This window comes from Pleuronectes platessa, chromosome 17 (assembly GCF_947347685.1).
Source record: "Pleuronectes platessa chromosome 17, fPlePla1.1, whole genome shotgun sequence".
Lineage (NCBI taxonomy): Eukaryota > Metazoa > Chordata > Actinopteri > Pleuronectiformes > Pleuronectidae > Pleuronectes > Pleuronectes platessa.
The window spans coordinates 8,137,812-8,163,767 of NC_070642.1; the positions used below are offsets into that span (position 1 = coordinate 8,137,812).

The 25,956-nt window shown below is 42.7% G+C and overlaps 1 protein-coding gene across 1 annotated transcript in view; it reads left to right on the forward strand.

The window, feature by feature from the left end:
* The window catches only part of ches1 (checkpoint suppressor 1), a 57,734-nt gene that overhangs the window by 14,409 nt on the left and 17,369 nt on the right, over nt 1-25,956 (forward strand). The window contains exons 2-3 of the mRNA XM_053445157.1: nt 12,421-13,017; nt 24,912-25,063. Of these exons, the coding sequence (XP_053301132.1) occupies nt 12,439-13,017; nt 24,912-25,063 (731 nt within the window). The 5' untranslated portion in view covers nt 12,421-12,438. The remainder of the gene's footprint in view (nt 1-12,420; nt 13,018-24,911; nt 25,064-25,956) is intronic.

The window sequence follows — 25,956 nt, forward strand, 5'->3', positions numbered from 1 at the left end:
TTGTGTGTTGTTCTCCTGTTTCCCATCTCCTGTGTTCTCCGCATCAGGAGTGAAACAGCCTTTGATGAATATCTACAAAGAGATTTGAGATTTATAAAGCGTGGCAATTTAGCCAGGTATGTTATCTTAAGCCTGGTAATTTGGGAATTCAATTCATTCGTAGGGGGAGCGAGGAGAGCGCACGGTGTTTATCAGGCTGACTTGGATCAGGTCTGCGCATTGAAAGAGAGGGTCTGGGGCTATCTAATCAATGCTGCCCACATCTTAAGACTCGGGTTATCATATCTCTCATCCAATTCGCTATTCTTCATAGTCCTTTTCTTTCTACACCTTGCATGTGAGTGTGTGTGTGTGTACTGTAACCATGGATCAGACCCTGTCTTTCCCATGAGTTACACATCTAATCACGGCACCATCATCTTTCATCCCTAATTCTGTTGGCAGTGCCTGTCAAACAGCATACGCTGAAAGAAAGGGTGACTTTGAAATGCTGCTAATGACCCTAGGATATAACTATCCTCTTTCTCTTACTCCCCCCCACTCTTACTTTCTTGTCCACTCCTGTCAGTTGCAGTCGCGGTCATCCTCTTTCTTGTTCACTGCTATTCTCTGGATGTGCTGATTAGAAAATACAAGGGAGAGAGTGTGAACTACCAGTTATTTTTTTTAAGATGAATCCAAGTGGATGTCTATAGATTTGGAAGCAAAGTCGTTGCGGTTTAATGTCGGGATGTCAAAATGTTGTTCAACCGTTATTTAAACTGAGTAGCCCCACAGATTAAAAATATCCTCCATCTAGGGAGGCCGACCAAGTCGCAGCATACACACAAGCAGAAAACCCTGAAACTGAAAAGCACAAAAAAGAAAATACAATCAAAGCCACATAGCCAAGAGACTACTTTATAAGCCGTCCAATAGGCAACACTTCAGCTTCAAACCAGCAGGCTCATTGCCAAACCTATTTAAATCTCAACTAAACAAAGCAAAGACAGCTCCTTATTGAGTCTGCCACAAGAACCTTCATTAACCGTGTAAATTCACCGTGAGAGCTTTCAGCTTTAAATAATTTTGCAGCCAGTACCTTGTAAGAAAGGAGCAGAGGACATAAAGGCACTTTTGCCTAATTCATCTCTGACCTCAGGGACAGATAACGAAAACAAATCCTGCGACTGCAAACAGTAATTTTCCACCTACTTTATTTTTCTTAAAGAAATGTTAGAAAACTGTGAATAAGTGGACCCACAATGGCCATTTACTTTGTTTTTATGGTAATCTGTTGTGGGGAATAAGAGCGTGGAAGGTGAATCTGATAAGAGACAGAGGTACAGTCAGTGGTACAGTCAGTGCGACAGAGGCGAGGACAAAAAAGGGACGATGCATGAGACAACAACATAATCATGGCAACAGGTGCAAACAATCTGTCGCGGAATAATGAGAAATACGACTTGTGTCCTAAATTAGACCTGATTTCATCTTAAAATGACCAAACCTATTATACATGGTATAGCTGCCATGCTCCTTTGCACAGGAAATCCATTTTGTTCCATTCAGCTTAAGCATTAAAGGAATTAAATTGCTGACATCTGAATCTTTCTTAGGTTTATTTTTGTCAAACTTAATTAATCCTTCAGTTGTTGTGTGAATGGACTGCACCCATGTTCTTGTCGACTCTCAAGTTGACTCTCAAATACATTTACATCTGAAGTCATCTTTTGGCTGCAATGTCCCTGATTCTCTGTGTTTCCTGATCTTCTGAACTGTTACACTATCAAATCAAATCCCATATAAAATCTTATCTAGAATGTTTTACTGGCGTACAAATACAGAAAAGAATGCTCTTTGATACCACATCCAGTTTGAAACCTCTCAAACAATTTACAGACACATCACAGCGACATTTCGAAAGAATGATCAAACATGTTTCATATTTAGGAGTGTTTCATTTTAGCTCTTGAGGCTAATGTTAGCTGGTGTTTGGCTCTTGACAACAGCAGGTGAACAATTTTCCTCCACCACTCGCTGAAGAAAGACAACTTGCGCTGACCTTGTCTCTTCAACTATTTTATGATCCAGACTCTTTTAGCCGTCTGCCTGTGTTATTATTACAGGCCGATACCATATTAGGGAGTAAATAAAATTTAGATATCGATATATCGGCCAATACATAAAGAAAAATGTCAATGGTCCCTTAGATGTCACCATTAATCCCTTATGACAAAGCCGAGTCTTGATTATTTTATTAAGTTGTTATTAAAGCTTATTATTTTACAGTTTAACCATAAACACAAAATAACTTTGATTACAAAGAAAACCCAAATACTATCAAATAGTGTATACAGAGCTTGAAATAGAAATACAATGTAAACATAAATGCCCATATCTTTACATAGTTTTGATGTTGCCGCATTTCATTAAACTGTTGCACCACATTTTCTCTACATCTGCCTCCCCACAAGATCACGAGAGGTGAAGCATTGCTTTCTGATTGTTCCCTTTGGAACAATATTCCTAACAATTCCCTTTAGTGTGTGATGTGCCATTACTTTATGTCTATCTTGGGTTGCAGAGACGAAAATCCCTTGAAACTCCCATATTACTGTGATTCGTCATATCGCTTTTTCCTTTTTTTAGCCCGTTTGTGAGTTTGTAAACAGCCTGAATTTTGTTTTGTCAGCATTCAGAACACTTTTCAGTTGACATAAGGTATCTTGAGCAGTGTTAAAAACAGCTTGTAGGAGTGGGAGGGAGGAGTGAAGGATGTTACCAGAGTTGTATCATCAGCAGAAGCGGTGTAAGTATCGTCAGCAAGGCAGGCCGGAGAGGAAAGTACAGGCTTCTCGTCCCCCTCGTCCTTCTCTTCTCACTTTGGATTTTCAAATATCACTTTCTGATCTCAACCTGAACACATCGCCACCGTCAGCCAAAGGTGACTTGAAAAACTTTTCAATATTAAACTGCTTTCTCAACCAAAAACGAGACAATTGCTTGATCGCGACCTTATATCACCAATATTTAGGTCACCCGCTTATTGATTGCAGTTTTCTCATTTTGGCCAAATTTGCCAAAGACTCAAAGAGCGGAGGGAGTTGGAGAAGCCAGAGAGGGCGGACCTTTGGAGCTGGACAGGCTCTTCCAGTGGCTGTTGCCATGGTTTTTTGTTGTCGGGACAAACTGTCGGCCAGTGGCCGAGAGCCTGAGCTGCTGTTTGTTAAAGATAAGTGGAAAAGCCAGAGGGGGGGAGAGAAAGAGGAAAGAGACGGACAGACACAGAGAGGGAGCCCTGCTTAATTTTTATTTGACTGCAGGACATCCAGCTGAAAAACACTCACTACCTCAAAGCTTCATCCTTTGCGCTCTCCACTCGATGTAGGCATCCCGATAGATCAGGCTCCCCTCTTTAAACAGTTCACCGAGGCTTTCTCCTCACGTTTCTCTGACCTGGACCCCTCCCTGCCTGCTATCAAAGCTCTGCTGGCTGTGCACTGGCTGCTTTGATACTGTATAGTGTTTCTGGCAAGTCTTGCTCTCTCTTTCTTTTTCCGACTCTCTCTCTCTCCCTCCCTCTCTTTCTCCTTTCCCACAATATTGTAAAAGAGCAAAGAGTGCCAACAGGGACCTGCTCACTGTCAAAGAGAAAAGACAGGGAGGCCTTAGAGGGAGTGAGGGAGCGATCGGGTGAGGGAGGGAAGGGTTGAAGGAGGAGAGGAATAAGAGGTGGCAAAAGTGAGATAGGAAGAGTTATCCATTTATCGTTATTACTGTAATTCTTGGCGTCTAGGTTTTAATAGCATGTATGATGATTAATTTTATATTATTTATGTTTTTAGCTTCCACTTTTAACATTTATAAAACTTTAAAATAAAATAGTCTTCTTATTTTTCCACATATACTGCAGGTCCCACTTCACACACCACATGTCTTTTTAGGTTGCCCAAGTTAATCGGCTAATTGAAGCTGAACATGCATTTTTAATATGTGCGTAATGCAGCTAGAGTTGCGCATAACCCCACCTTTAACCAACTTGCACCAAGTCGAATACACACTTAGATATCAGTCCCCTAAATATGCATGATGTTTTTCATTAAAGTCCAATGAATCATTTCCTGGGAAATCAGTGAAAATGTAAAAAAAAACTAAAACACCCTGTCTCGAAATGATTAACTGAAAGAAAAAAAAAATCCTGGATCCTTTGTCCAAAGCCACAACAAGACTTTAATGGGCTCCCTCTTTATTTATGTCTCATCCTTCCACTAAGTTTCATGGAAATCCATTAAGTACATTTTTCGACTTATATTGAGCTGATGATTTCCTAATCTATGTCTCACCATTGAGTACATTAAAGGGAAAGTGAATTTTAGGGGATGTGCTTTAATCGCCTTCTTTCCAAGAGTTGGATAAAAAGATTGTTACCACTCTCATGTCTGTGTGTGTAGAGCTATGAAGGGGGGCGGTGATTAGCATAGCTTAGCATCAAGACTGGATGAAGGGGAAAACAGTTAGCCTGGCTCCCTATAGAGTTCAAAGGTGTTCAACCACCTCTTTAAAACTAATTAAATATCATGTTGTGTATAGCATGTTTTTTTAATTATCGCCTATAACATATTTTTTAGAGGAAACCCTTTTAATGGCCAATTTTTTGACTGGTTTAGTTTGTTTTCAATATTTCCTTTTTATGATTTCTTTCTTATTTTAGTTTTGTCTTGCTTTGATCTGTGTTATTTTGTTCTCAAAGATTTAGAAAATAAATAGTTTTTCATTATTGTTTACAAAAAGATGTAAATACGATATCTACATTTCTGTTTTATATGGATTAAACTGGCTCCTGCTCTGTAGAAAGACAATTAATAACAGAGTTAAAATATTCACAGGCTTTAATTAGTTTAATCATGTCTTGGCTGCATGAACGTTTAACTTAACTCCACAGAGTTACTCTCTTAGCTCATCGAATTTTTTTTTTTTTGTTTGGAACCTGATCCAAATAAAAGCCTCACCCTATTTGCATCTGGTAGTACATGCCAAGTTCTGTACCAGAAGAGGGCACTGGCTCGAACTTGACTTGAGCTGAATGAGAGAGAACAGAGTGGACGGAGCGAACGAGCAACCGAACAGGCGACTGAACAACTGAGTGTGTACAATTGTGTGATTGCATGCCAGCCCGTGGTGTGTCATGGACATTACCATGGAAGTCTGGAGCCCTGGGCCTGGACTTTTTTTAAGCTTGACCTGACTGCCACAGTGAGTCCACCACAAAACCAAAAAATGCAGACACACACACCCTCGCACACACACCCACTCCAACCCTACACTCCACAAAGGGACCTCGAGGCTGCACACACACACACACACACACACACACACACACACACACACACACACACAAGTCACCTTCAAGCGCCGACATTCGCAACCTCAGTTAGCTCTTGTGCGTCTTTTTCTGTGTGAGTGCATTTCTGTATATATGTGTCTGAGTGTTTGTGTGTCTGAGTCTGATTGTTCGCCATCCTCAGAGAGCGAGGGTGAGCGTGACTTCATGATCGCTGGCTGCTGATGAATCATACCAAACTTACTCTGTGTTTGCCGGATGCAAATGCCTGTTTGCTTTGTTGGTTAGCCTACTTTGGAGGACGGAGGCAGCGTGTGCCTGTGTGTGTGTTTTTGTGTGAGGGGGTGTGTGTGTGTGTTTGCCGTCTTGAATTATTCACTGGAAATTTTTGATTTTCTTGCACCATACATCACACGTGTCCTCTCTGAGCTTTTGCCTCTTAGTTACCGTACGTTCTCTCAGTAAAACAGTGTGGTGTAAGCAGTGGCCCCATTGATGTGTTATGTGCCATCATTTTTCAATTTGAAAGTTCTGGGGCTCAGCTCCTCTAAATATACTGTATATTATGTGCTTATTATCTGCTCAGTGGCTTGCCAATAGACAGAGGGGATAATGTTTACTCCTCTAGCAGAACAGGCTCTGGACTCAGAGTTATTATATTGAGTTTGCGCAGAAGGGCCTTGACCTCTTTCACCATAAAACCAAATGGTGAAGTTTCTTACACCGTACATCATCATGCCGTACCTGGTTTTGTATTTTGGACAGTTTCTAACAGCACTGCAACTAATGGTTCTTTTCATAAATATTTAATCTCACTTCCAGATTAATGCATGAATTACTTTGACTTTTAAATTGTTAGAAGATTGTAAAAAAAAAAAAAGCCTCAGGGAATATCTTTTTCTAATCAACTGTCCAAAGGCTAAAGATTTTAAATTAAACAAAACAGAATAAGCAGCACATTTTCATATTTGAGAAACTGGAACCAATGAATGTTTGACTGATATGGGGGAACATTGGTCTGATGCTTTTTCCACCACTTTGGTCCAGATAAAGAACTGGACTGCTGCGAAATTTTCTATGACTACTGCATAGGATCAATCCCTCTGACTGGTGACTTCATATAACTTCACCTTCAAGTTGCATTTATTAAGTTATGAAGTCACCTTAATAATACTGGTAATAGAAGATGGGATATTTGGCTGTAAACATGTTTTGTTGTGGTGAATTTATTTTACAGACCTATCAGTATCGACATATTTTAACATCCTCATTATCTTGATAGAAAACATAATCTCTGTTATTCATCCATCCATCAGTCCATTCATCCTTCATCTATACAGCTTATCCTCTGAGGGTTGCAGGGGCATCTGGCCAGTGGGAGCGAGGCAGCATACACCCTGGACAGGTCGCCAGCGCATCGCAGGGCAAACACACAGAGACGATTCCCGCTCACATGCACACCTCCAGTCAATTTAGAGTCCTCAGTTAAGCTAACCCCAATCTGCATGTGTTTGGATTGTTGAATGAAGCCAGAGAAAACCCACGCAGACTCTGGGAGAACAAGCCAACTCCACATAGTAAGACCCTGACTGATCTATGTTGTGTTTCCTACAAAACAACTGTTCCGTTGCAAATCAGTTGTATTTGAACGTCATTTCTAGGAGACAGGATTTGTTTATTTGTGTCAGTCTGAATCCAGATATGTCCGTGTGTGTGTGCGTTTGTGTGCGTGCGTGCGTTCATGCGTGTGCGGGCACGCCAGTTGCCAGGCAGCCGAAAGCAGGAGCCAGGGGTCAGGAGCAGTCCTCTGGGACACCCTGACCCCTGACCTCTATTCCATAACTCTGCTGCTGCGGATGACATAAAAGGAAGACACAGTCAGACCTTATAGGATGTGATTGGTCCTGCTCCGCTTCCTTAAAGCCCTGTGGAACCCTAATATTTGTCGTCTGGGGAGAGCCGGAAATACAGAGGGTGTCTGGGAGAACGATTTCATGGGCAGAAAATGGAGAACATCACTAGGCTCCCTACAACCAGTGTTGACATATATGTAGCAGAAGTTATTATTTTCCAGCCTTTGAGAGAGTTCTCATTTTCCCCTTTTCTCTGTTGGTTCTCCTCTCCCCTTCAATCCGTCCTGTGTATGTGTAGGAGGGATAAAGGTCGTCCTTTTGTCATCAAAACTCCAGATTAGTTTTGCCTCGGTGCATCTGACTCCCTGCTTTATCACTGTGGCCAGAGGAGCCACAAGGTTCAGCTCACCCCTCTGCAAAGTAATAACTCCTACCAGCTACTATTCCATTCTTCGCTGCTATCTCCTACACTACTATTACTACTCCATTCGGGGGTATGGGGGATTATTTTCATGGCACTGGCTTTGTTGGGCTGTATAGTAAAGACTGGCAGGAAAGCGAGGAGCAGACGGATGTGACATGCAACACATGCCACGAGCTGCGATCAAACTGACAAAGTTGTAATTGTTGCTCCAGTCCGCCGAGGCCCAGAGCAGAGCAGAGCATAAATACGCTGCTGACAGCATGTCATGAGCCTATCTTGGTTTTATTTTAATATTTCGGCACTGATGTGGTTTTGGGGGTTCTGTAACGTGATGACTTGAGGATTCTGTCGAAAGTCAGTCTGGCTAATGCTGCAGCAGACTCGAGGAAAAGGCAGCGAATTGAAGTGCATTATTGAAATGTTGCTGCTGGCGTAGGCACACAAAATGCCTGCGAGTCAGACAGAAGGAGCTGCCAACAGGGAACGGAGATCTTCTGAGGATTACGTAAATGTGGCATGTGATTTAGACAAGTATCTGCGAGAGCATGAATGCAGTGTAAGATGATTACGCTGTCAATTAGAGCACATGATGTTAGCCTACTCCCTCTCCACTATCTGAGGAGTTTGTTAACCTTTCTCCACTCTGTGTAAACACTGATGGCCTCTGCCTCCAGTTTCAAAGACTGCGGAGGGCTGGAGCTGGCCAGAGGTCAGCAGGTACAAACCAAGGTCAATGACTTTCTTCGAAATGAACACTTTTAATTCATTTATTTTTTTCAGCTAATATTCAAAAGTATAACAATCAAAGACCTCATCTCAGTTCATTGGCAGTTTATTACATAAGAAATATCTGTAAGAACTTCTAATCTGTGATTCGATCAAGTCATTTTGTGGGCAATTAGCTCTTGAAATCCAGAAATACCACTGAGCCCTATCCCTTCATATTTTCAGACATGACAACAACAAAGCGTATTGACCATAACAACTGTTTTTTGCACAACATCTATTGCTGGGGCTCAATACGGCTCGATTCAAGAAGAAGATTTATGACGTGGATCTTTGGGTTTGTCAATAACTCGTTATCGACATCTGTGACAACTTTGTCCTGGGAAAAGCATCAATGATCAGAGTCAGTTTCTTCAGAGGGAAGGGGGGGGGGTCAAGTTTTGTATTGGCCAAATGTAAGCTTGTGACTTGTAACTAAAAGTGCCAGATTTTAGGAATATGCTGATTTGCTTTAATGCTAAGAGGGATATGAGAAGATCAATACCACACTTACAGTCTGTGTGCTAAACATGAAGCGACCCCCAACAGTCAGTTAGCTTAGCTTAGTATAGAGCCTGGCTTTGTCCAGAGGTATTACAGCACAATCGGCACTCAAGCTCACACCAGTGGCCGTGTTGTATTTTGCTTCTTTAATCCATTGCAGTTTTACATAGGGTTATGTCCCAGACTGTTATGTACCAGTCACTCCCTGGATGTACTGTGAGGTTGCCAGGCAACCAGCGGAGACTCCGCTAGGCTAACTGGCTGCTGACGGTACCTGATGCAGTATGTGCCATACACAGACACCAGGATGAGCATTTCCGAAAAATGTTAGCCATCACTATTCGCAATGAATGAAATCATAAGAGCTCACATGTCAGCAGACTTATCTCCGTGGCAACTGAGCTAATTCCATTCGCTGTTAAAGACCATGTGATACGGTTGAAAGATTTAATAAGTGGACCTTAGATTCCCATGGACCAAAGTTAGTTATACAAAAAAAAGATTGTATGACCAAAATACAATTTCGCCATAATGGAAAAAAAGATTTATCTATTTTAAGAATTTGTTTCAATTATTTGCTCTTGATTCATTTCTGTTTTCATTTAAATCTAAAGATTGGCTGTTAGTTACTTGATTGACGGCTGTGTCAATCGTGGAGTTTCTAGGAGTTTGAATGTCTAACAGAGTTGCCACAGTCATTTTCTGCTTTTGTTTGCTGTCAGAGACTTGTGAAGGCTACATTCATGGCAGCGTAATAATAGGAATCGTCTGACTTAAGTGTACCACCAATCACCCGCTGCTGGAGACTGGCGTTTTGAATGGAAAAAGCCATTTACTCTAATTGAACGGCATTATTTAAAATCCCCGTAATCGAGGTGCAGAGTGTTAACAGAACCAGTGTGGTGCCAGAGTTACAGTGAGGACAGAGACACACCTCATGGTATGCACAGACGTTTGGATTGAGAGTGTACTTAAAAGACAGATAGTCCGAGTGTACTCGTAACACGATGCACACACAAAAAAGGAACGCACTCAGCCAAATGTGGACATGCCAAACAGAGATGAACACAAATGAAAACAAAGCATGCAAACACAAAGAGATCCAGGGAAGGAAGAAGACAGAGAGAATAGCACAGTCCCATCTGTCAAACAAATGTGAGGATGCTTCTCACACACACACACTACATTCCCCACACACACATTTACACACAGCAGCAGTCATTTAGTCTGAACTTGAGCGATATCTGCCTTTGTCCTTTAGCAGTTGCTCCTGAGGGGCCGCTGTAGTAGTTGCATGAAAGTTTGTTTAGAGCTGAGCAAGTATGTTAAGCTTTATGAGAGCCCATGGGAGACATGGTGGCACACACACAATCACACAGACACACAAACTCAAATTCATCCACTCACACACACACCCAGGCACGAGGCTTGGGCGGCAGCTTGTGCTGGCCCCAACCAACAGTGAGGAGTTTGTTGTCATAGCAACAGTAAAATGAGATGACTTTACTGTCAGCCGTAATGTTTCATGGCCCCCTTGCCGCTATGGCAACATAACAAGGAGGAGGAAGAGGATTGAGAGAAAGAGAGCATCAGAGCCATCGCTGCATTCCAGTAGACTCCTACCAGGAACAATGTCACTACGGTGCCCTCACTTTCTTCCCAAGACAAACACACACATCGTGACAAGCCTGTCAAACGTTTGCATAAATACACACACACACACACACCTTGAAAAGCCTTTCAAATCCCCCTTTCCACCTCGCCCATCCCTTTGATTGTGCGTTCAGTATTTTCAGCTGCAGCGCTATCGTCACTGGGGCAATTTGAATTCATTACACTCAATGTCAATATTGGTGCAACAATGCTGTACCTCCAGACAGGTACAGCTTGTTGAATGAGCACGTGTGCTGTCAGGAAGTGTGAGGCCCGAGAAGAGAGAGGAGGGAAGAAGTGGAGAGGGCGATCAAAGACATTCAGCTCCGCCGAGCGTTTCCCTGCGCTGTGTAGGGATGGAGCATTGGGGTGATTATAGGAATGGCCGACAATACGCGGAGCAACAGCTACACATCGCAATTTCTATATTTAGCTCGGTCCTTTCACTACAGCCTGTCAACACTGTTGAGCACAGTTATCAGCGCTGGTAGAAAAGTGAGGGAAAAAAGAGAGGAGACTGGCAGAGAGGTGGAAGAGCGACAGACACAGCGGATGGATGAAAAAAGGCAAAAAACCACCGGATCGAGAAAGGAGCTGAGTTGTTATGCTCTGTTGCCATGGCGACATGGCGGGGGGATCTGCAGCGAACTGACAGTTGTCACGGCACAGCGGGTCGCCGTGGGTGACAGCTGTCAGTCAATCGCGCAGAGTGAGGGGACAGATCGGCCGATGATCACCTTGGATTAGAGAGCAGTCCCACCACACAGAGACCAGACAGAACATATCTGGACTTAATTCAATGTTCTAGTTGTGGGTGTGTGTGTGCGCTTTCATATGTGTGTGTGTTCGTCCATGTCGGCATGCGTGTGTACATGCTTTTAGTTATGCAGCCTTTCTCTGTACTTGTTTCTTGTTGGGGGCATCTGTGCTGTTTTGCCAGAATTTGTGGTGCGCTTATAAATTTAGGTCCTTGCCTTCATTTGCATGTGTGTGTGTGTGTGTGTGTGTAAGAGAGAGAGAGACAGATAGAGAGAGAGACAGCACCTGTGCATCCGAGGTTGTGTACGTGTGTTCAAACTGTGAAACATGTTCACAGGGTGTGTGGAGCGGATTACATTTGGCTGTGGGTGATGCCTCAGTCCTTCCCACAGCTGTCTGTGCTAGAGGACAATCAAAGGCCTGGTTGTGAGGCTTCTGATGGTGGTGTGATACTCTCGGCCGTTCCCCTTCAATTACCACACTCTGCCTGCATCTAACGAGCACAGCATTGCTCTTATGTTAAGAGAATAATGGTCTGATTAGACTGGGGCTGGATTTGAACTTGCACTCCCAATTTGTTCCGTTCGTTTCTTGGCAAAGCTCCCGATCACAATGATCTCTGCTCACACTTATCCTGCTGTGGTGCCAAGTCCAGCAGTTTAAGTTTACTCAGTCAAGGCTCTAACCTTGACAATTCATGTTTCTCCTGCTATCGAATGTTGAAGGGGACAGAATCTCTTTTGTGACCCTTCAACTACAAGACCTTTAACAGCATTCACATGTTATGACAGCAACGCCATGTCATTTTGCTGGTAGGCTAGTAATTAGGGGGTTGTTGTACAAGGCAATATTTTCCTTAACCAATGAAGCATAAAATTTGCAGTCCCAGTCAGAATTGGACAGAAAGCCCCAAAGTAAAATGATGGTCTACACTTTTCGCCACAGATCTGATACAATATTATCCAGACTGTGGTCAAACTCTTGTTGCATGTTTCCCTTTGGATAAAAGTATAGAGCCAAATGAATTTCACACACTGACCTTGTTTATTTTCTCTCTCCCTGCTCTTTCTTCAACCTTTTTCCCTCTCTGCCTCTCTCTGGCCTCCCCTTTCTCTTGTCTACTCTGTCTCTTTCTCCAGGAGTGAGCCCTGGGCTGGATGGGACCCACCATGCCTCCCAGTAAGAAGGCCCAAAGCCCCAGTAGTGGAGCCAGTGCCTCGCAAGGCATGAGCCCCCCGTACCGGCAGGGGGACGCTGCCACAGCAGCATCTGAGGCGGAGGCAGCCGACCTCTCCCTGTCGCTGTCCGCCTCCTTCTCCAAGGCTGAGGACGAGGAGCTCACTAGCCTCTCCTGGCTCCACGAGAGCACAGACCTCCTCAACAGCTTCAGCCACTCAGGGCTGCGTAGCGTTTCCCCTCTACAGGACCCCGACGGTCAGCACCCTCGCTCGCCTTCCTCGTCTCCGTCCCCAGATGACGGCCTGCTCGGCGATGCACACTCAGCGTACGATTTGGCAGCGGGGGCGAACCGAAAACCACCGTATTCCTTCAGCTGCCTGATCTTCATGGCCATTGAGGATGCACCAAACAAACGGCTGCCTGTTAAGGATATCTACGGCTGGATCCTGGAGCATTTCCCATACTTTGCAAACGCCCCCACAGGCTGGAAGAACTCGGTGCGCCACAATCTCTCACTGAACAAGTGCTTCAAGAAGGTGGATAAAGACCGGAGCCAGGTAAAGACGTCAGCAGTTGTTTTGAGAAATGCTGGGTCAAACTGAATTTCCTTTGATTGAAAGGCTTTGTATCAAACCTCTGTCCTTAAACATAGTATCTAAAGTTGACATTGAAAACCAAATTCTGCTTCAGTCCACCACACTCATTCTGACAGAATTATTTAGGGAAATTTTTGAATCACTGCTTTTGTTAAGTCAACATGAAACAATTATGCATTTAGAGTTGTGGCTTATCTTGTTGAATGAAAAAGAAAAAGGCTGCAGACAAGATGTGTTTATTTTCCTTTCATTAAGGCAATCGAACAAAGCATCACTCAAGGATCAGCAGATCCAGAGCAACTGTCACTGCAGCCTGCCTTTGAGGGCCTATGCTCAGAGATGGACTCTAATGAAAAGAACATGCACATTGTGTTGTTTTCACATTTTCACAAGAAATATCACATATTGCTCTTTTGTAATAAGAAAAAAACTCTGTCTTTATATAACCACATAGCAATCAAGCACTAACCAACAGCTAATGCTAGCAGGCTGGAAACTATTGCTCAAATCTCTCTATCATACTTTAAATGTCCAGGATCTCCGGAACATTCAGAACTGTGCAGCAAATTGCTCTGTTTGTTTAGTAGTTAGCATTACCCAACATCATCAGCCAAAGTGTAACTAGCACTAGCCTGGTTGTAGTATATGTCATAAGTCCCGTCACAAAAATGTTGATACAGTATTTTCTTTATAAAATTTCTGATATCACCTTTTGTATTGTTTTACTCATAAAACAGTGTGGGTAAATGGGTCTACAGATGTTCAGTTTTAAAGTGTTATTATTATATGTCCTGGAGCAAGTAGTCTCAAGAACTGGCCTATTTGTCCCCTCTGAGATAATCCTTGCTTGAAAACCAACTCGGGTTGGAAATTTCAAGTAATTCCCAATTCATCAAGCCAATGTGGATTAGTCTTTTAAGTCTTTCTGAATTCTTACTGGTAAAATAACACTTTTGCCATCTGGTAAATACAGGCCCATTATACACTCAATCGTGTGGGGTTATTACTTATTTCACAGCCAGACAGTTCTCAGCTGTTCCTAGGCATATCTAACTTGAAGTCAAACGTATTCCGTATTTTGTCTACAGCTGTACCAGATTCGGCCTTATCAATAGTTGATGATCTCTGCTTTCATAGTTCTCTTTCGCTATGACGTTCTGTGCACCCCCACTGGGAACAGCGTTTCGCTTTTGATTTAAGTCTCGATGCGGTCTTTTATACCGGCTTTCCCATCCAGATTTTACTCCATTAAAGACTCGGGGTAAACGGGGAATGAATCCCTCACTCAATTAGTACTAAATTAATACTGGAGGATTTAATAACACAGATGCCAGCAGACTTTAGATTTCATCTTGCCTGAGGGCTGCGGGGGGGTTGGGGGTTGGTGGGTGGGGGACAAACAGCGAGGACCAGTGCTCGCTTTGCGTGTTTAGCTGATTGAGATTGTACCAGAGGATATTGAAGCTCTTTATGCTTTCCTTGACCGAAATGTGAATCCCTTCCTTTCGGGTGAGCTGTGTGTCTGTGTCTGTGTAAGAACAAAATGGATAAAGGAGGAAGAGGACATGTGTGTGTTTGTGTGTGTGTGTGTGTGTGTGTGCGTGTATTCATGTGTATCAGGCCCTCACGCTATGCTGTCATCTGGCCCTTGACTACAACGGCAAAGAGTTTCTCTTGTATACATATCTCCATAGTAACTAGGTTGCAGTTGACATAAAAGTATGCTGTTGCTGTAGCAACAGGAAAACTGATTTGGCTTTAGCGACTTAGGTGTGTGTGCGTTTGTATGTGTGTGTGTGTGTGCGTGAATGCTTGTGTGCATGCATGTGTGTGTGTTTGTCTTTTATCTTTGTGAGCACACTCATTTATGCCCTATACTGTAAATGTAATTGTAACCTGAACTCTAAAACCCAGTCTTTACCCTAAAACTGGTTCTCACAAAGGTAGAAAAACAAATTAATGTGTGTATGTGTTTGTGTATATGTGTGTGGAGCAGCATGCGTAGAGGTGATTTTGGCAAGGACAGCCTGTCTTGTCTTCCTGTCACTGCACACCGTTTAAGACAGCATGCTAATTAACCCTTCAAACCTATTCCCCCTTCTCGCACACACACACACACACATCCCAACACACACGGTGCATGTCTGACACACAAACAAACAAGTGCACACACAACGCTCACTTGCAAGCACGCATGAATGCTTAAAAAGGACTCACACACATGAGAGCTGTGTCGGTGTAGAAATGAGGGCACATCTCTGCAGACTCCTACTCTACCTGCCAAGTGCTGCGCTTTATCTGAAGCTGCAATTACAGAATCTCTGTAATTTTAGTCCGACTCACATTCAAAGCTTTTCACTGAGAATATCTGCATGTGAATGCTCCTTCGTTCTCCCTGCTTTGCTTTTTTAACCTTACCTGTTTATGGCTTTTCGGATCGAGAGCGCAATTACAGGGTCTCAGATATTTGTCTTTATGCTGCATTATGTTAGACTCATTGTTCACTGTGGATGAGAAGAAAGACTGGGGATTTGGTTAAGGGGAGGTTGAGATATCGTTGTGAGGGAGAGACACAGGGACGGAGAGAGAGAGAGAGAAATGGGGAAGCGGGTAGACATGGCTTACTGTGAATGCACCAAATCATATTTCCATCAATTTACAGAGGTGGAGATTAATATGACAGTGGCCTATTTGTTCCAGTGACTGTATTTCTGGGTCATATCCAGGCAGATGACAAGATGGGGATTAGTTCAGAAAAAGCTTGCTGTACCATGTATGTGTGTGTTGGCGCGTGTCAGTCTTGCATGTGGGAGTGCAAACTTTGCGAGTGAGAGCGTGAGAGAGTGCGAGTCTCACGGTTGCCATGGCTTTGTTTACTAACAGGATTCTTGACTGTACTGAATGACATGCCTTAATGACAAGTGTTGTAGCCCTCAGACTCCTGGATCAGGGCTGAAGATCAGAGTCGTAAAAAAACACACCAACACGCACTCGCAGTCATATATCTCTCAAAGCCTCTTATGAAATCACAGCAGAGAGGACACGCAGTTTTGTAATCTAAGACTCACTATGAAGCCTCTCAATGTTGCACTTGAGCGTCACCTCTAACTTAACCTTTCCCTGTTCAGATGAGAGCCATCCGTACTCGTACGTTATAGCTCAGACCATTATGGTATCTGGGGGGGAACAAAGCCTGGTCTGCTCAGGATGGACTGTTAAGTTAATTCATCAGCAGGTTTCTTCAGGCACAAAATCGTCACTGGTGTATACAAAGTCATGGATGTGTTTTTTATTTTCGCATTTTGACTTTTGTTAAGGTGTCGGTTATTTATGCTCAAAATAAGATCCATATATAGAAATGGAGCCTTCTGTGAGCACCCTACTTAAATTTTAAGCATAATTGTGCACGTTTTTTGAAAGATTACGGATACAAGCAAGAAGGGGGGGGCGCACACCCTGTACACCTTTCTGGCGTATCACAAGCAACAACTTTCACATTCACACCTATAGCCAATTTAAAGTCTCCAGTGCACCAAAAACCCAATCTGCATGTCTTCAGGCTGTGGGAGGAAGTTGAAATACCCAGGGAAAACCTACACAGGAGAACATGTAAAACTGCTCACAGAAAGAACCCTGGCAAAAGCAGGAGTCAAACTAAAAACCGTCTTGCTGTGAGGTGCTAACCACTGTACCACAGGGCCATTAGCAGAGTTCAAAGTTAGTTGACAAACTTTCTTAAGCATTTGGAAGCTAATGAGCCAGATACTTCCCTCCTGGTGATCAGACCAAAATAGAGCTAAATGGATGTAAGCTCAACTTCAAATTGATGCTAATGTTCTTGCAATGTCCACTCGTTGCGTAAACTGCTACTTGTCTGGGGACGTGTTGGTCAGAAAGGCAAACTCTTTTTGTCTCCCCCTGTAAGACCTAGGTCATATTCTCGGAGAACTTGAACTAATATAAATCGATGTAATTGTGAAGAGCCATAGAATCCAAACCCAAATGACCTCAACTCGAGGATAAGGCCCATTTTGTGCCTCTTATGTCTCAGATACAACTGCAGACATTTGCTTTCGAGTCACAGATCGAAGCCGTTTGTTTGGTTGAAGGAAAAGACTTGTTGACCTGCCAAGTCTTGAGACGTGCACCTTGTATTAATCTTTGAAGAAAACCTAACCTTATCTGTGACTTGCCAGTGGAAAAACCTGAAATGTAAGTGATTCCTGCATGAGAAGCAAAAAAATAGGGGCAAGACTAAAATTAAAAACACATGGAAAACAGGTCTGTGGAAGAAAAGTCAATTCATAACACCTGTAGAAGAAATTTCCACATTTTATCCTACTCAGTTTATTTTCCTTTGCACTGACAAAAAAGGACTTTGTCAAAGCAGCGTGTCATTTTTACACCCGACAGGTCCTCTCTGTCCTTGAGTCTCTTTTTCGTCAAATGGTCTTTAACAAAAATAGAAATAAATTCTATCAGGAGGAATATCCCTCTTATCCCCACTACGTCTGCCTCTCGCCTCTTCAAATACCCTTTGCTCACTGTAACAACATTTGCATCCTCTGCTGTAATTCTTGTTTCTGTGCGTTAAAAGTTCAGCTTCATTTTGAACGACAGATTTCTTCTTTACAACGTTACCGGGCATATGAAATGTTAATCAGACGTGTATCTGATCCACACAGCTCTAGTCCCACATTATAATATGTGTGTAAGCCTGTGTTTATCTGTATTTGTAGCCTACAGTAAGTGATGATGGATCCTGGCATCACCGTGGCTTAATCGGGCTTAAACACAGCTACAGTAGATGCTGTTACTCTGAATGTAGATGTCCATTATAAAACAGTGTGGAATCTAGTGTAGATTGGTCATACAATTCTTATTGCACATTCAAATGTAGTTTAGAATATATATGCATTATCGCTGCTGTAACAAAAGTGGTGCATGGAAAAGTTAAAGGATGATTCATTTCACAGCATTATGGGATAGCAATTTTGATATATGCACTCGTCACTCCCAGGGGATGAACCAGATGATGACTCTTTGGTGATGCACTTCTTTTTCATCTATCGGCGCCTTGAGGTTAACAGTTTTTTTTTGTCTGTTGTTTGTCTTTTTTCGGTGAAATGTCTTGACCACTTTTGGCTAGCTCGCCGAGATATGTGTCGGGATGAATAAGTAGAATATTTTAAACTTGTTTTTGTGCAAGTCTATTCATGAGAGTAAAAGCCTTGAGATGAACCATCTGGGTTTCAAGGGGGTCCTTACATACAAACAATACAAACACCCACAAAAAACAATAACATGAACACAATTTCAAACAAATCAACATTTCTAAAACAGGCCATGAACAAATTCTTGCCTCGAATTCTTTTTTTATAGATACATGCATACGTATGTACATATACACAGTGGATGCTGCTGTAGCTTCTTCCGCAACATTTGCAATCCACCTAATAATTCAGCAAATGTCTACCTGTTTTTATGTATGTGGAATGCATATCTTGTAAACCAATAAATGTTATCGGCTTCACAGTAGTATGTGTATTCTTAGTGGTTATGGGAAGCGCAGTCTTGATTATGGTGCGATTTGGACACGTGATACATTCATTATGAAGAAAAACTGATTAAAAAGGTTGCTGTCAGTGGGGGCGGGGCAGTGGGCCGTCAGTCTGTAGGCTAAATTAACCATGTCTTATCCGTCATCCTCCGATAATCTACAGCAGTCGCTGCCGCCAGATTATTCTGACACTATGATTATTTTTATTTCACTTAGTCGGACTGACACACAGATTCACGGGCGTCACAGGTAATGATCTCCGTCATGGCAACAACATCTGATATACTTGCTGCCGATGATCTCATAGCTGACTCTCTTAGTTAACTAGAGAGTCAGTTATGTAAGTCGGTCCTAGCCCAGTCAAAATGGATATACTATACAAGTCTTTGAAGAGGACTCACTCACAGCAAGGAATACTTCTGAAGCAGCACAAAATTAACAGAAAACAAACCAGCAGTTCATTCTGAAAAAGAAGACTCAGAACTGGCACTCACCTAGTTTACTGAATCACTAGGTGCACTCAAGTACCCAGTCATAGAGAGTTGTTGAACAGGCACTGCAATATATCAAAATGTGAAATAATGTCAAAGACTGGATGATTGAATTCATTCCATTCCAGTCTGAAGGAGCTTTAAACAGTATACATATTCCAGATTTTTTCAGTGATGATATAATGCAGCCGCGTGATAAGGGGTCACTGTATATACTTTCAGTATTGGTGGTTAATGTATACATGAAAAGACAACATTGCAGTCAGTTGTGCAGTAGCTATAACATGGTGCTACTAGCAGGGTCAGTGGCAGCAGGACTTTTTAATATCTCCCATTTCCAAGGGAGACCAGCCCCCACAGCTTATATAACACAGGAAACAGATGTTGGCAACACACAATCATCTCTCCCTCCCTCTCTTCCCCCCCCCCCCTCTCTCTCTCTCTCTCTCTCTCTCTTTCTCTCTCTCTCTCTCTCCCCCTCTCTGCTTTTGTCCTCTTTCTTACCCCTTTTTGTCCTTCACTCATGTCCCTAAGCAAGTTACACTATATAGATATATGTTTTGTCCATCATTACGACACCTGTACTCTGCTCACTGTTTGGTGTTAGTGACATTTAAAGAGACAGCCTGCGTTTTCCATCAAAATTACTACAGACTAGTGTAGTGACATAGATACATATAATTAAATCCAGTTCTTTTGAGCACGCTAAACCTGCAATTTAAAGTCGAATGCAGTACAGAGGCACTTTTAGTTTCACAGTGTACGAGATATTTCTTAAAGTTGGGGTTACTGTTTCCAGTTGTGGATTATTTGTTGTGTAATCTGTCTTCAGCTGCACAAACACCACTGTGATGATGTGACTCAGTTTTCCAGTGCACGAAACAGATACTGCAAACTTAAATGAGTTTTTTGAGTTGTAAATATGACAGTTTTTTGATGGAACACATTAAATTCTCGTTTTAAAATCACATTTATTAACATTAGTATAAAAATATTCCAAGCGAATGGGATAAAGGCGGTGGACTAGTGGCAGAAACTTGGACTATGGGCAGAAAAGGTCTCTGGTTCGACTCCACGGAGAAACAACAAAAAGACGAACCTGGATTGATCTGTCCAAAAATACAAGTGGATTCTCCCTACCCTGTCTAGTGCCCCTGAGCAAGGCACCTTACTCCCCAACATCTGCTCCCCGTGCGCCGTACATGGCTGCTCACTGCTTTGTGTGTCCTTCACCAGATGGGTTAAAAACAGAGGTTTAATTTCCCTACCTGCATGAGTGTGCCTGTGCATGTCTGTGCATGTGTTGGGCATATGGGACAAATAAATGTATCTTAATCTTAATCTTAAACGTCATAACGCCACCTAGTGTTTCAAACCATCTTGGACCTTGCAAGGCCAATGCTTACGTAGAGTCAGCCGTTTTTTTAACGTCTCGACATCATGACATTTATATACATACCAGCGACCGCTCCTGAGTGTTAATCTGGAAAGCTGTGCTCATTTTCAAATCTATATTGAAACTAAACCCCTAAACAACTACACCCTCTACCATTCAGAGACGTCCCCCAACCTCTCCTGCCCCTCAGCTTTATCTCACACACACCATTTAAAATACTGGCTGAGACAGACGCCTGTGCCAGCAGTTCAAACGGCTCGGGACCACCGTGGTATAGGCTGTCAAGGATTTTCCGGAGGCGAGAACCCTCTACTGCATTCAATGTTTCTGATGCTAAAGTGTCTGCGCTGCTACTGGAGTTGTTGCTAATAGCTGAGCAACCTAAATAACTTGTTGTGTTTCGTGGTCGTATGTGGGGAGGGGGGTAGGTTTGTCTAGGCTACACCTCCCAGCATTAGGTTTGAGATTTTAGCCAAAACTTTGGGGTGAAGTTAAAGTTTTATTAGATGGAGCAAAAACGAGCAGAGAAAGCAGTGCTCATCTCAAAAGAGTAAAACCTAAAGGGATCCAAGGATAATGAAAACGCCAGGACTCTTCCTCAATATCACCTGTTTTATGATTCCCCCTCGTGTTAGCTTTAAAGTCTGTATCAAACTTCAACACCTCAGAGAACTTAAAACACATCTCTGACCTCGATTCCTTTTTGTGCCAATCGATTTTCAGGCTTTTTCTCAACTTTGTGAATTTGTCAGAAAATGAAAAGTCCATTTCACCTCCTCCTGCTTCCAAGCCCAGATGATGCCTGTTGCCTAGGCGACTGCTATAACCCAGGTGACAGACCCTTCCTGTGAGCAGCGCCCTGTGATTGGCCTGCCGACAGCTATGTGTATGCATGTGTGTGTGTGTGTCTGTATGGATGTCTACGTGTGTGTTTGGGGGGGATGTCCACAGATTGAGTGTTTTGATTGGCTGGCTTGGTTGGCGGAGGCAGGGGCCCCAGCAGACAGAGATTCTGAACAGAGCATTGATTTAATCGGCTGGCAAGCAGGCAGACAGTGGGCGCACGCTTGCAAACACACACGCACACATTTATAGAAACTGGCTGGCGGGCTGGAGGTGCAAGGGGAAATTTGGCCCAACGGGGGTCACCTCTGTGGGAGCGATTGTATGTGTGTGTAATATCATGCTCTCCAGGAGAGGCGTTGCTGGCAGTAATAGAAGCACTCCCAGGAGCAGACCACGCTGGGTAATATCACACTCCCTAGGGAACTCGCTACACAACCCTACACACACATACACAGCCTGACACACACACACACCATGCGTAGCAACACACAGCAGACATATGGCCTGTGTTCTTACTAATGCAAAGATTTAGACAGGAGGAGCACAGATCAACTTCTTGCATTCTTACAAGGTTAGGTGATAAAGTGAGGGCTGGAGCACTTCATGAGTGGACATCCTGGACATCAAGGACACACTGAGAGTCATATTCAGAGAGACTCTTAGTGGTTTTCTTTCATGAGAAATCATACAAACTGAATAGTATTTTTTTATACTAAGGAAAATATTTATAAATTGGGTTAATTTAATGCAATTTCTGAAGCTTTTAATAGTTTGTGTTACAGCAGATCAGACGTCAATTTTAAATTTTCATTCTTTGACAGTTTTTAAAAACTTGCAAACCTATTAAAATATATTAATTTCTTCTAAACCTCTTAAACTATGTGTCGCAATTTGGGTCAGGGTCTCAAATTGCAAAGGAGACAATTTCAGCACACTGCTTCATATTATCCTCTGCGGCTGCTTTCTTGTGATGTAGTTTGTGATGTTTGGTGTTTCTCTTGTGACTGAAGGGTTTAAATTCCTCAGGGGTCCCAGTAATTCATCCCTATTTATTTACACTAACCATTAAACGTTGTAGAACACCGTCATTAGGGCCCGAGCACCGAATGGTGAGAGGCCCTATTGAAATTGTAAGGATTATTCTTTTTATTATTGTCACCAAAATGAATTGGCTTTTGAGGGCTTTAACATGCTGAACTTCTTACCAAATTTGCAGAAAACTAGAAAGTGTTGAAAATGTACGTGTTGTGGAGTAATTTGAAATGGGCATGGCAAAATGGCTCAATGGCGCCCCCTGGAATCAACCCCTAGGTTTCCCTATGAGCGATCTTCACCAAAATCGGGACACAGGTGTATTTTCCATTTGTTACTGAAATTACATAATAAAATATTTCACTGTTTGAGAATTTGCTGTAGAGTACAAATCAATTATAAAGATTTCCTGAATTTAATCAAAAAATGATAGGAATTGGGCAGTAAAACATACTTTCCCACTAATGTGTTGCACTTATAGTTTTCTATGAGGTTTTATTGTGGCGATTGAGCAGCTTTTCATCATGTGAGCAAACCTCTGTCTTCTTGCCTGGCCTTTTCTTGCTGCTCTGATAACAATACAGTACTACTTGCTGTATTGGAGTATTGTCCTTATCATAGTGGTGACTGTAGTGACAGTTTGTCCAGTCCTGTCTTTGTTCAGACAGAGGGTTTGTAAGTCATCAACAAAAGTTGTGATGCTCATAGAAATGTTAAACGTTCAAAGCTTCATTTACTGCAGGTTAACAAATTAGTTAATGGCTGGAAAAGGTTTTTTTATATGATTTCTTAATGGCTGATGATGAGCTTTTGTGACCTAAACCTTTTTATTTTACTTTTTTTTCCTGCTGACCTTTGTATCACCTAAGGGGATTAACATGTATGATATGGACATTAGCTCATTATAGGCTTTTGTAGAACAATTGATCAGATTTAGTATATATCTCTTTTTCCGATTGGCTCTTTCCTCAGAACACGGGATAAATCATGTGATCACTTTTTTACTCTTGCCCTGTGTTGTAAATCCGGTAAGGTTGCTGGTTGAATCTTATTTTCACTATTGTTGATGACCTTTTGATGAACCTGAGAGGTGGCAAAACAGATCTGGTGGTTACAGTAGAGCTTTTTCCAGACAACAAGATCAAAGAGCTTTTGGCAATATGCAGGGACAGCAAAAGTCAGACAATCTCCGTCAGTGTTCTTCAAATGTGAAAGGTAAAGTCTGGAAGATGTCCGGACCCAATGTGAGGCACTTTTTCCGGAGTTCATATCTGAAAAAAATGTTATGATGACCATGATAGGAAGGCGGAAAAAACACAATTTATGTCTGTCACAGGGAAAAAGTTCCTTCAGAGAACAAAGCACACAGTGAAATCTGTTTTATGTTATTTTAAAAGCCTCTATTTAATCAAATCTGCAGAAAACATGTCGTTTTTTATCGCTTGGGTGAAATGACCCTTTAACCCTCACCCACTTTAGTACGAAGGGCTCCTCAGGTTTGAGAATTTGTTTCCAATTAATGCTCACATGCACATCACCGGCACATCTGACATTTCCCTCTTAATGGATTCCTTGCAGTATTTGCAGAAATCACACGCCTGCAGTCCTGACATCTCCCCACCCTGTAGTCTGTACCTGGAACATATCACACAGTACTACAAAGTGAGCTGCACACGCGGCAGAGCGGCTTTAATTTTATATTTACTTCTTTCCCCTCTCTTTCCCCTCTCTCCCTGCCATTCTCCGCTCCCTGCCGTACGCAAACTCCACACATTTTACCACGTTCAGATGACAAGGCAGATGAAAGAGCGGAGAGGGCTGTGAGAGATAGAGGCAATGAGTGTATTTTCGTGGCGGCCCATCTGAGATCCCTCCCCTCTCTCTGTAATCTATACGCTGGTTTCGCTGAGATTGGGAGCCGACAGCTTCATTAGGTGAGGAGGAAGCTGCTTTGATCTAAAAATACACGGCGTCGACGCCTCTGGAGTGGAAAAAGTTAAAGAGTTTCCCTGTGTCTTAATCCAAAAAGAAGATGATTTTTTTCTGGGGAAAGGCGGAGGATTGGGAAATATTGAGTGAAGTGGCGTTGAGGATTGAAGATGCATTAATTCTCAGATTCTCATTCCTCCAAATGTTATCTTCCCTGGGAATAAATGTTTGTGCGGATGATGTTTTTCTTTTTTGGAGGAAGGTTGTTTTTCCTTTACTTGTGAAGGAGGCAGAAACCCATCAGTGCCCAGAATGTCATTTTTTGTGCAGGTCTTTATCTCAGTGGGGATGTGTCGTTGCTGTGTGTACAGGTGGTTTGGTAAATAAGAGTGCAGCTCGTGGTCTGTACTTTGAGCTCGTGTTCAGGGCTTTGGACTTGTTGGCTCAGGTCAGTGTGCTGTGCTGTGTTTGTGATGTGCTTTGAGCGGCCCGATAGCACTTTCAATAACATCTCTCTCGTCTGTCTCGCTGTGCCCTCTTCACCCCCCTCCCTCTCTTTCTACCTCCTTTCTTTCTTCCTTCCTTTCTTTGTTCCTTGCAGAGCATAGGCAAAGGCTCCCTGTGGTCCATAGATCCGGAGTATAGGCACAACCTGATCCAGGCGCTGAAGAAGACGCCGTATCATCCCTACTCGCCGGGCCTGGCCACCCCCTCCACCTCTCCACCCACCCTGCCTCCGACATTTCACCACAGGTGAGAGGGTTGATCTGATTGGTTGATTGATTAATTGGTTGATGGGTTTGTGACATATGGGATTTAGCTAATTCAATGCTTAATCACCTTTGCTTCAGTGGACTGGATCATTTAGCCTGTTTAATTAATAAACCCATTCACTAATAGAGACCTAGGGTAAAGATTTACACCCATGAACATATACATATGCACTATGGTGATGAAATGGCCAATCAGCTCTGGCGGGGATATGCGCTCTCCGAGTGTCCTTCTAGTTTCTAATTCTTTAGGTCATGTTTAACTGACTTCTGAAAGCACGTGTCGAAGTTCCTTTAACGCTTATTTTTTTTTTAAACTAAACTTTCCCACAAGCTGAGCAGAACAGGGAACCTTATGTGGCAGTTTTAAGATATTGATTATGCTAATGATCAAACCTCACTGTCACCCCCCAATGAAGAGGTGGCAGGTTGAAACGAGCTATTTCCAACAAGTTTGTGGAGTTCAGAGACTTTGATGACCTACAACACTTAATACTAAACCTTCAAACTTAAAAGTTTTGAATAAAGTCTAAATATGTTTGTCTAAATATGTATCTAATTTATTCAAATCAAATACAATAACTACTTAACTTATTCAAATTGAAAGGAAAATCCCTAACGATTAACTATTTTCTCTGTACACTTAACAGTCAATCCACTACATCAGTAATAAATGTCAAATATTGGTTAGTTATAGCTCTGAGGCAGATGGAAACATGTACACTCCTCCACCTCCCTCTCTCTCTCCACCCACCTGCCCCGAGCGTTATGAAGCTGACCCGCCCCATCCTTCCCTCAAATCTTTTTTCTTCTTCTTCTTCCATGCAACAACACACGTCCCTCCTCCCATCTCCCTCCCCCTCGGGCGCATCACAT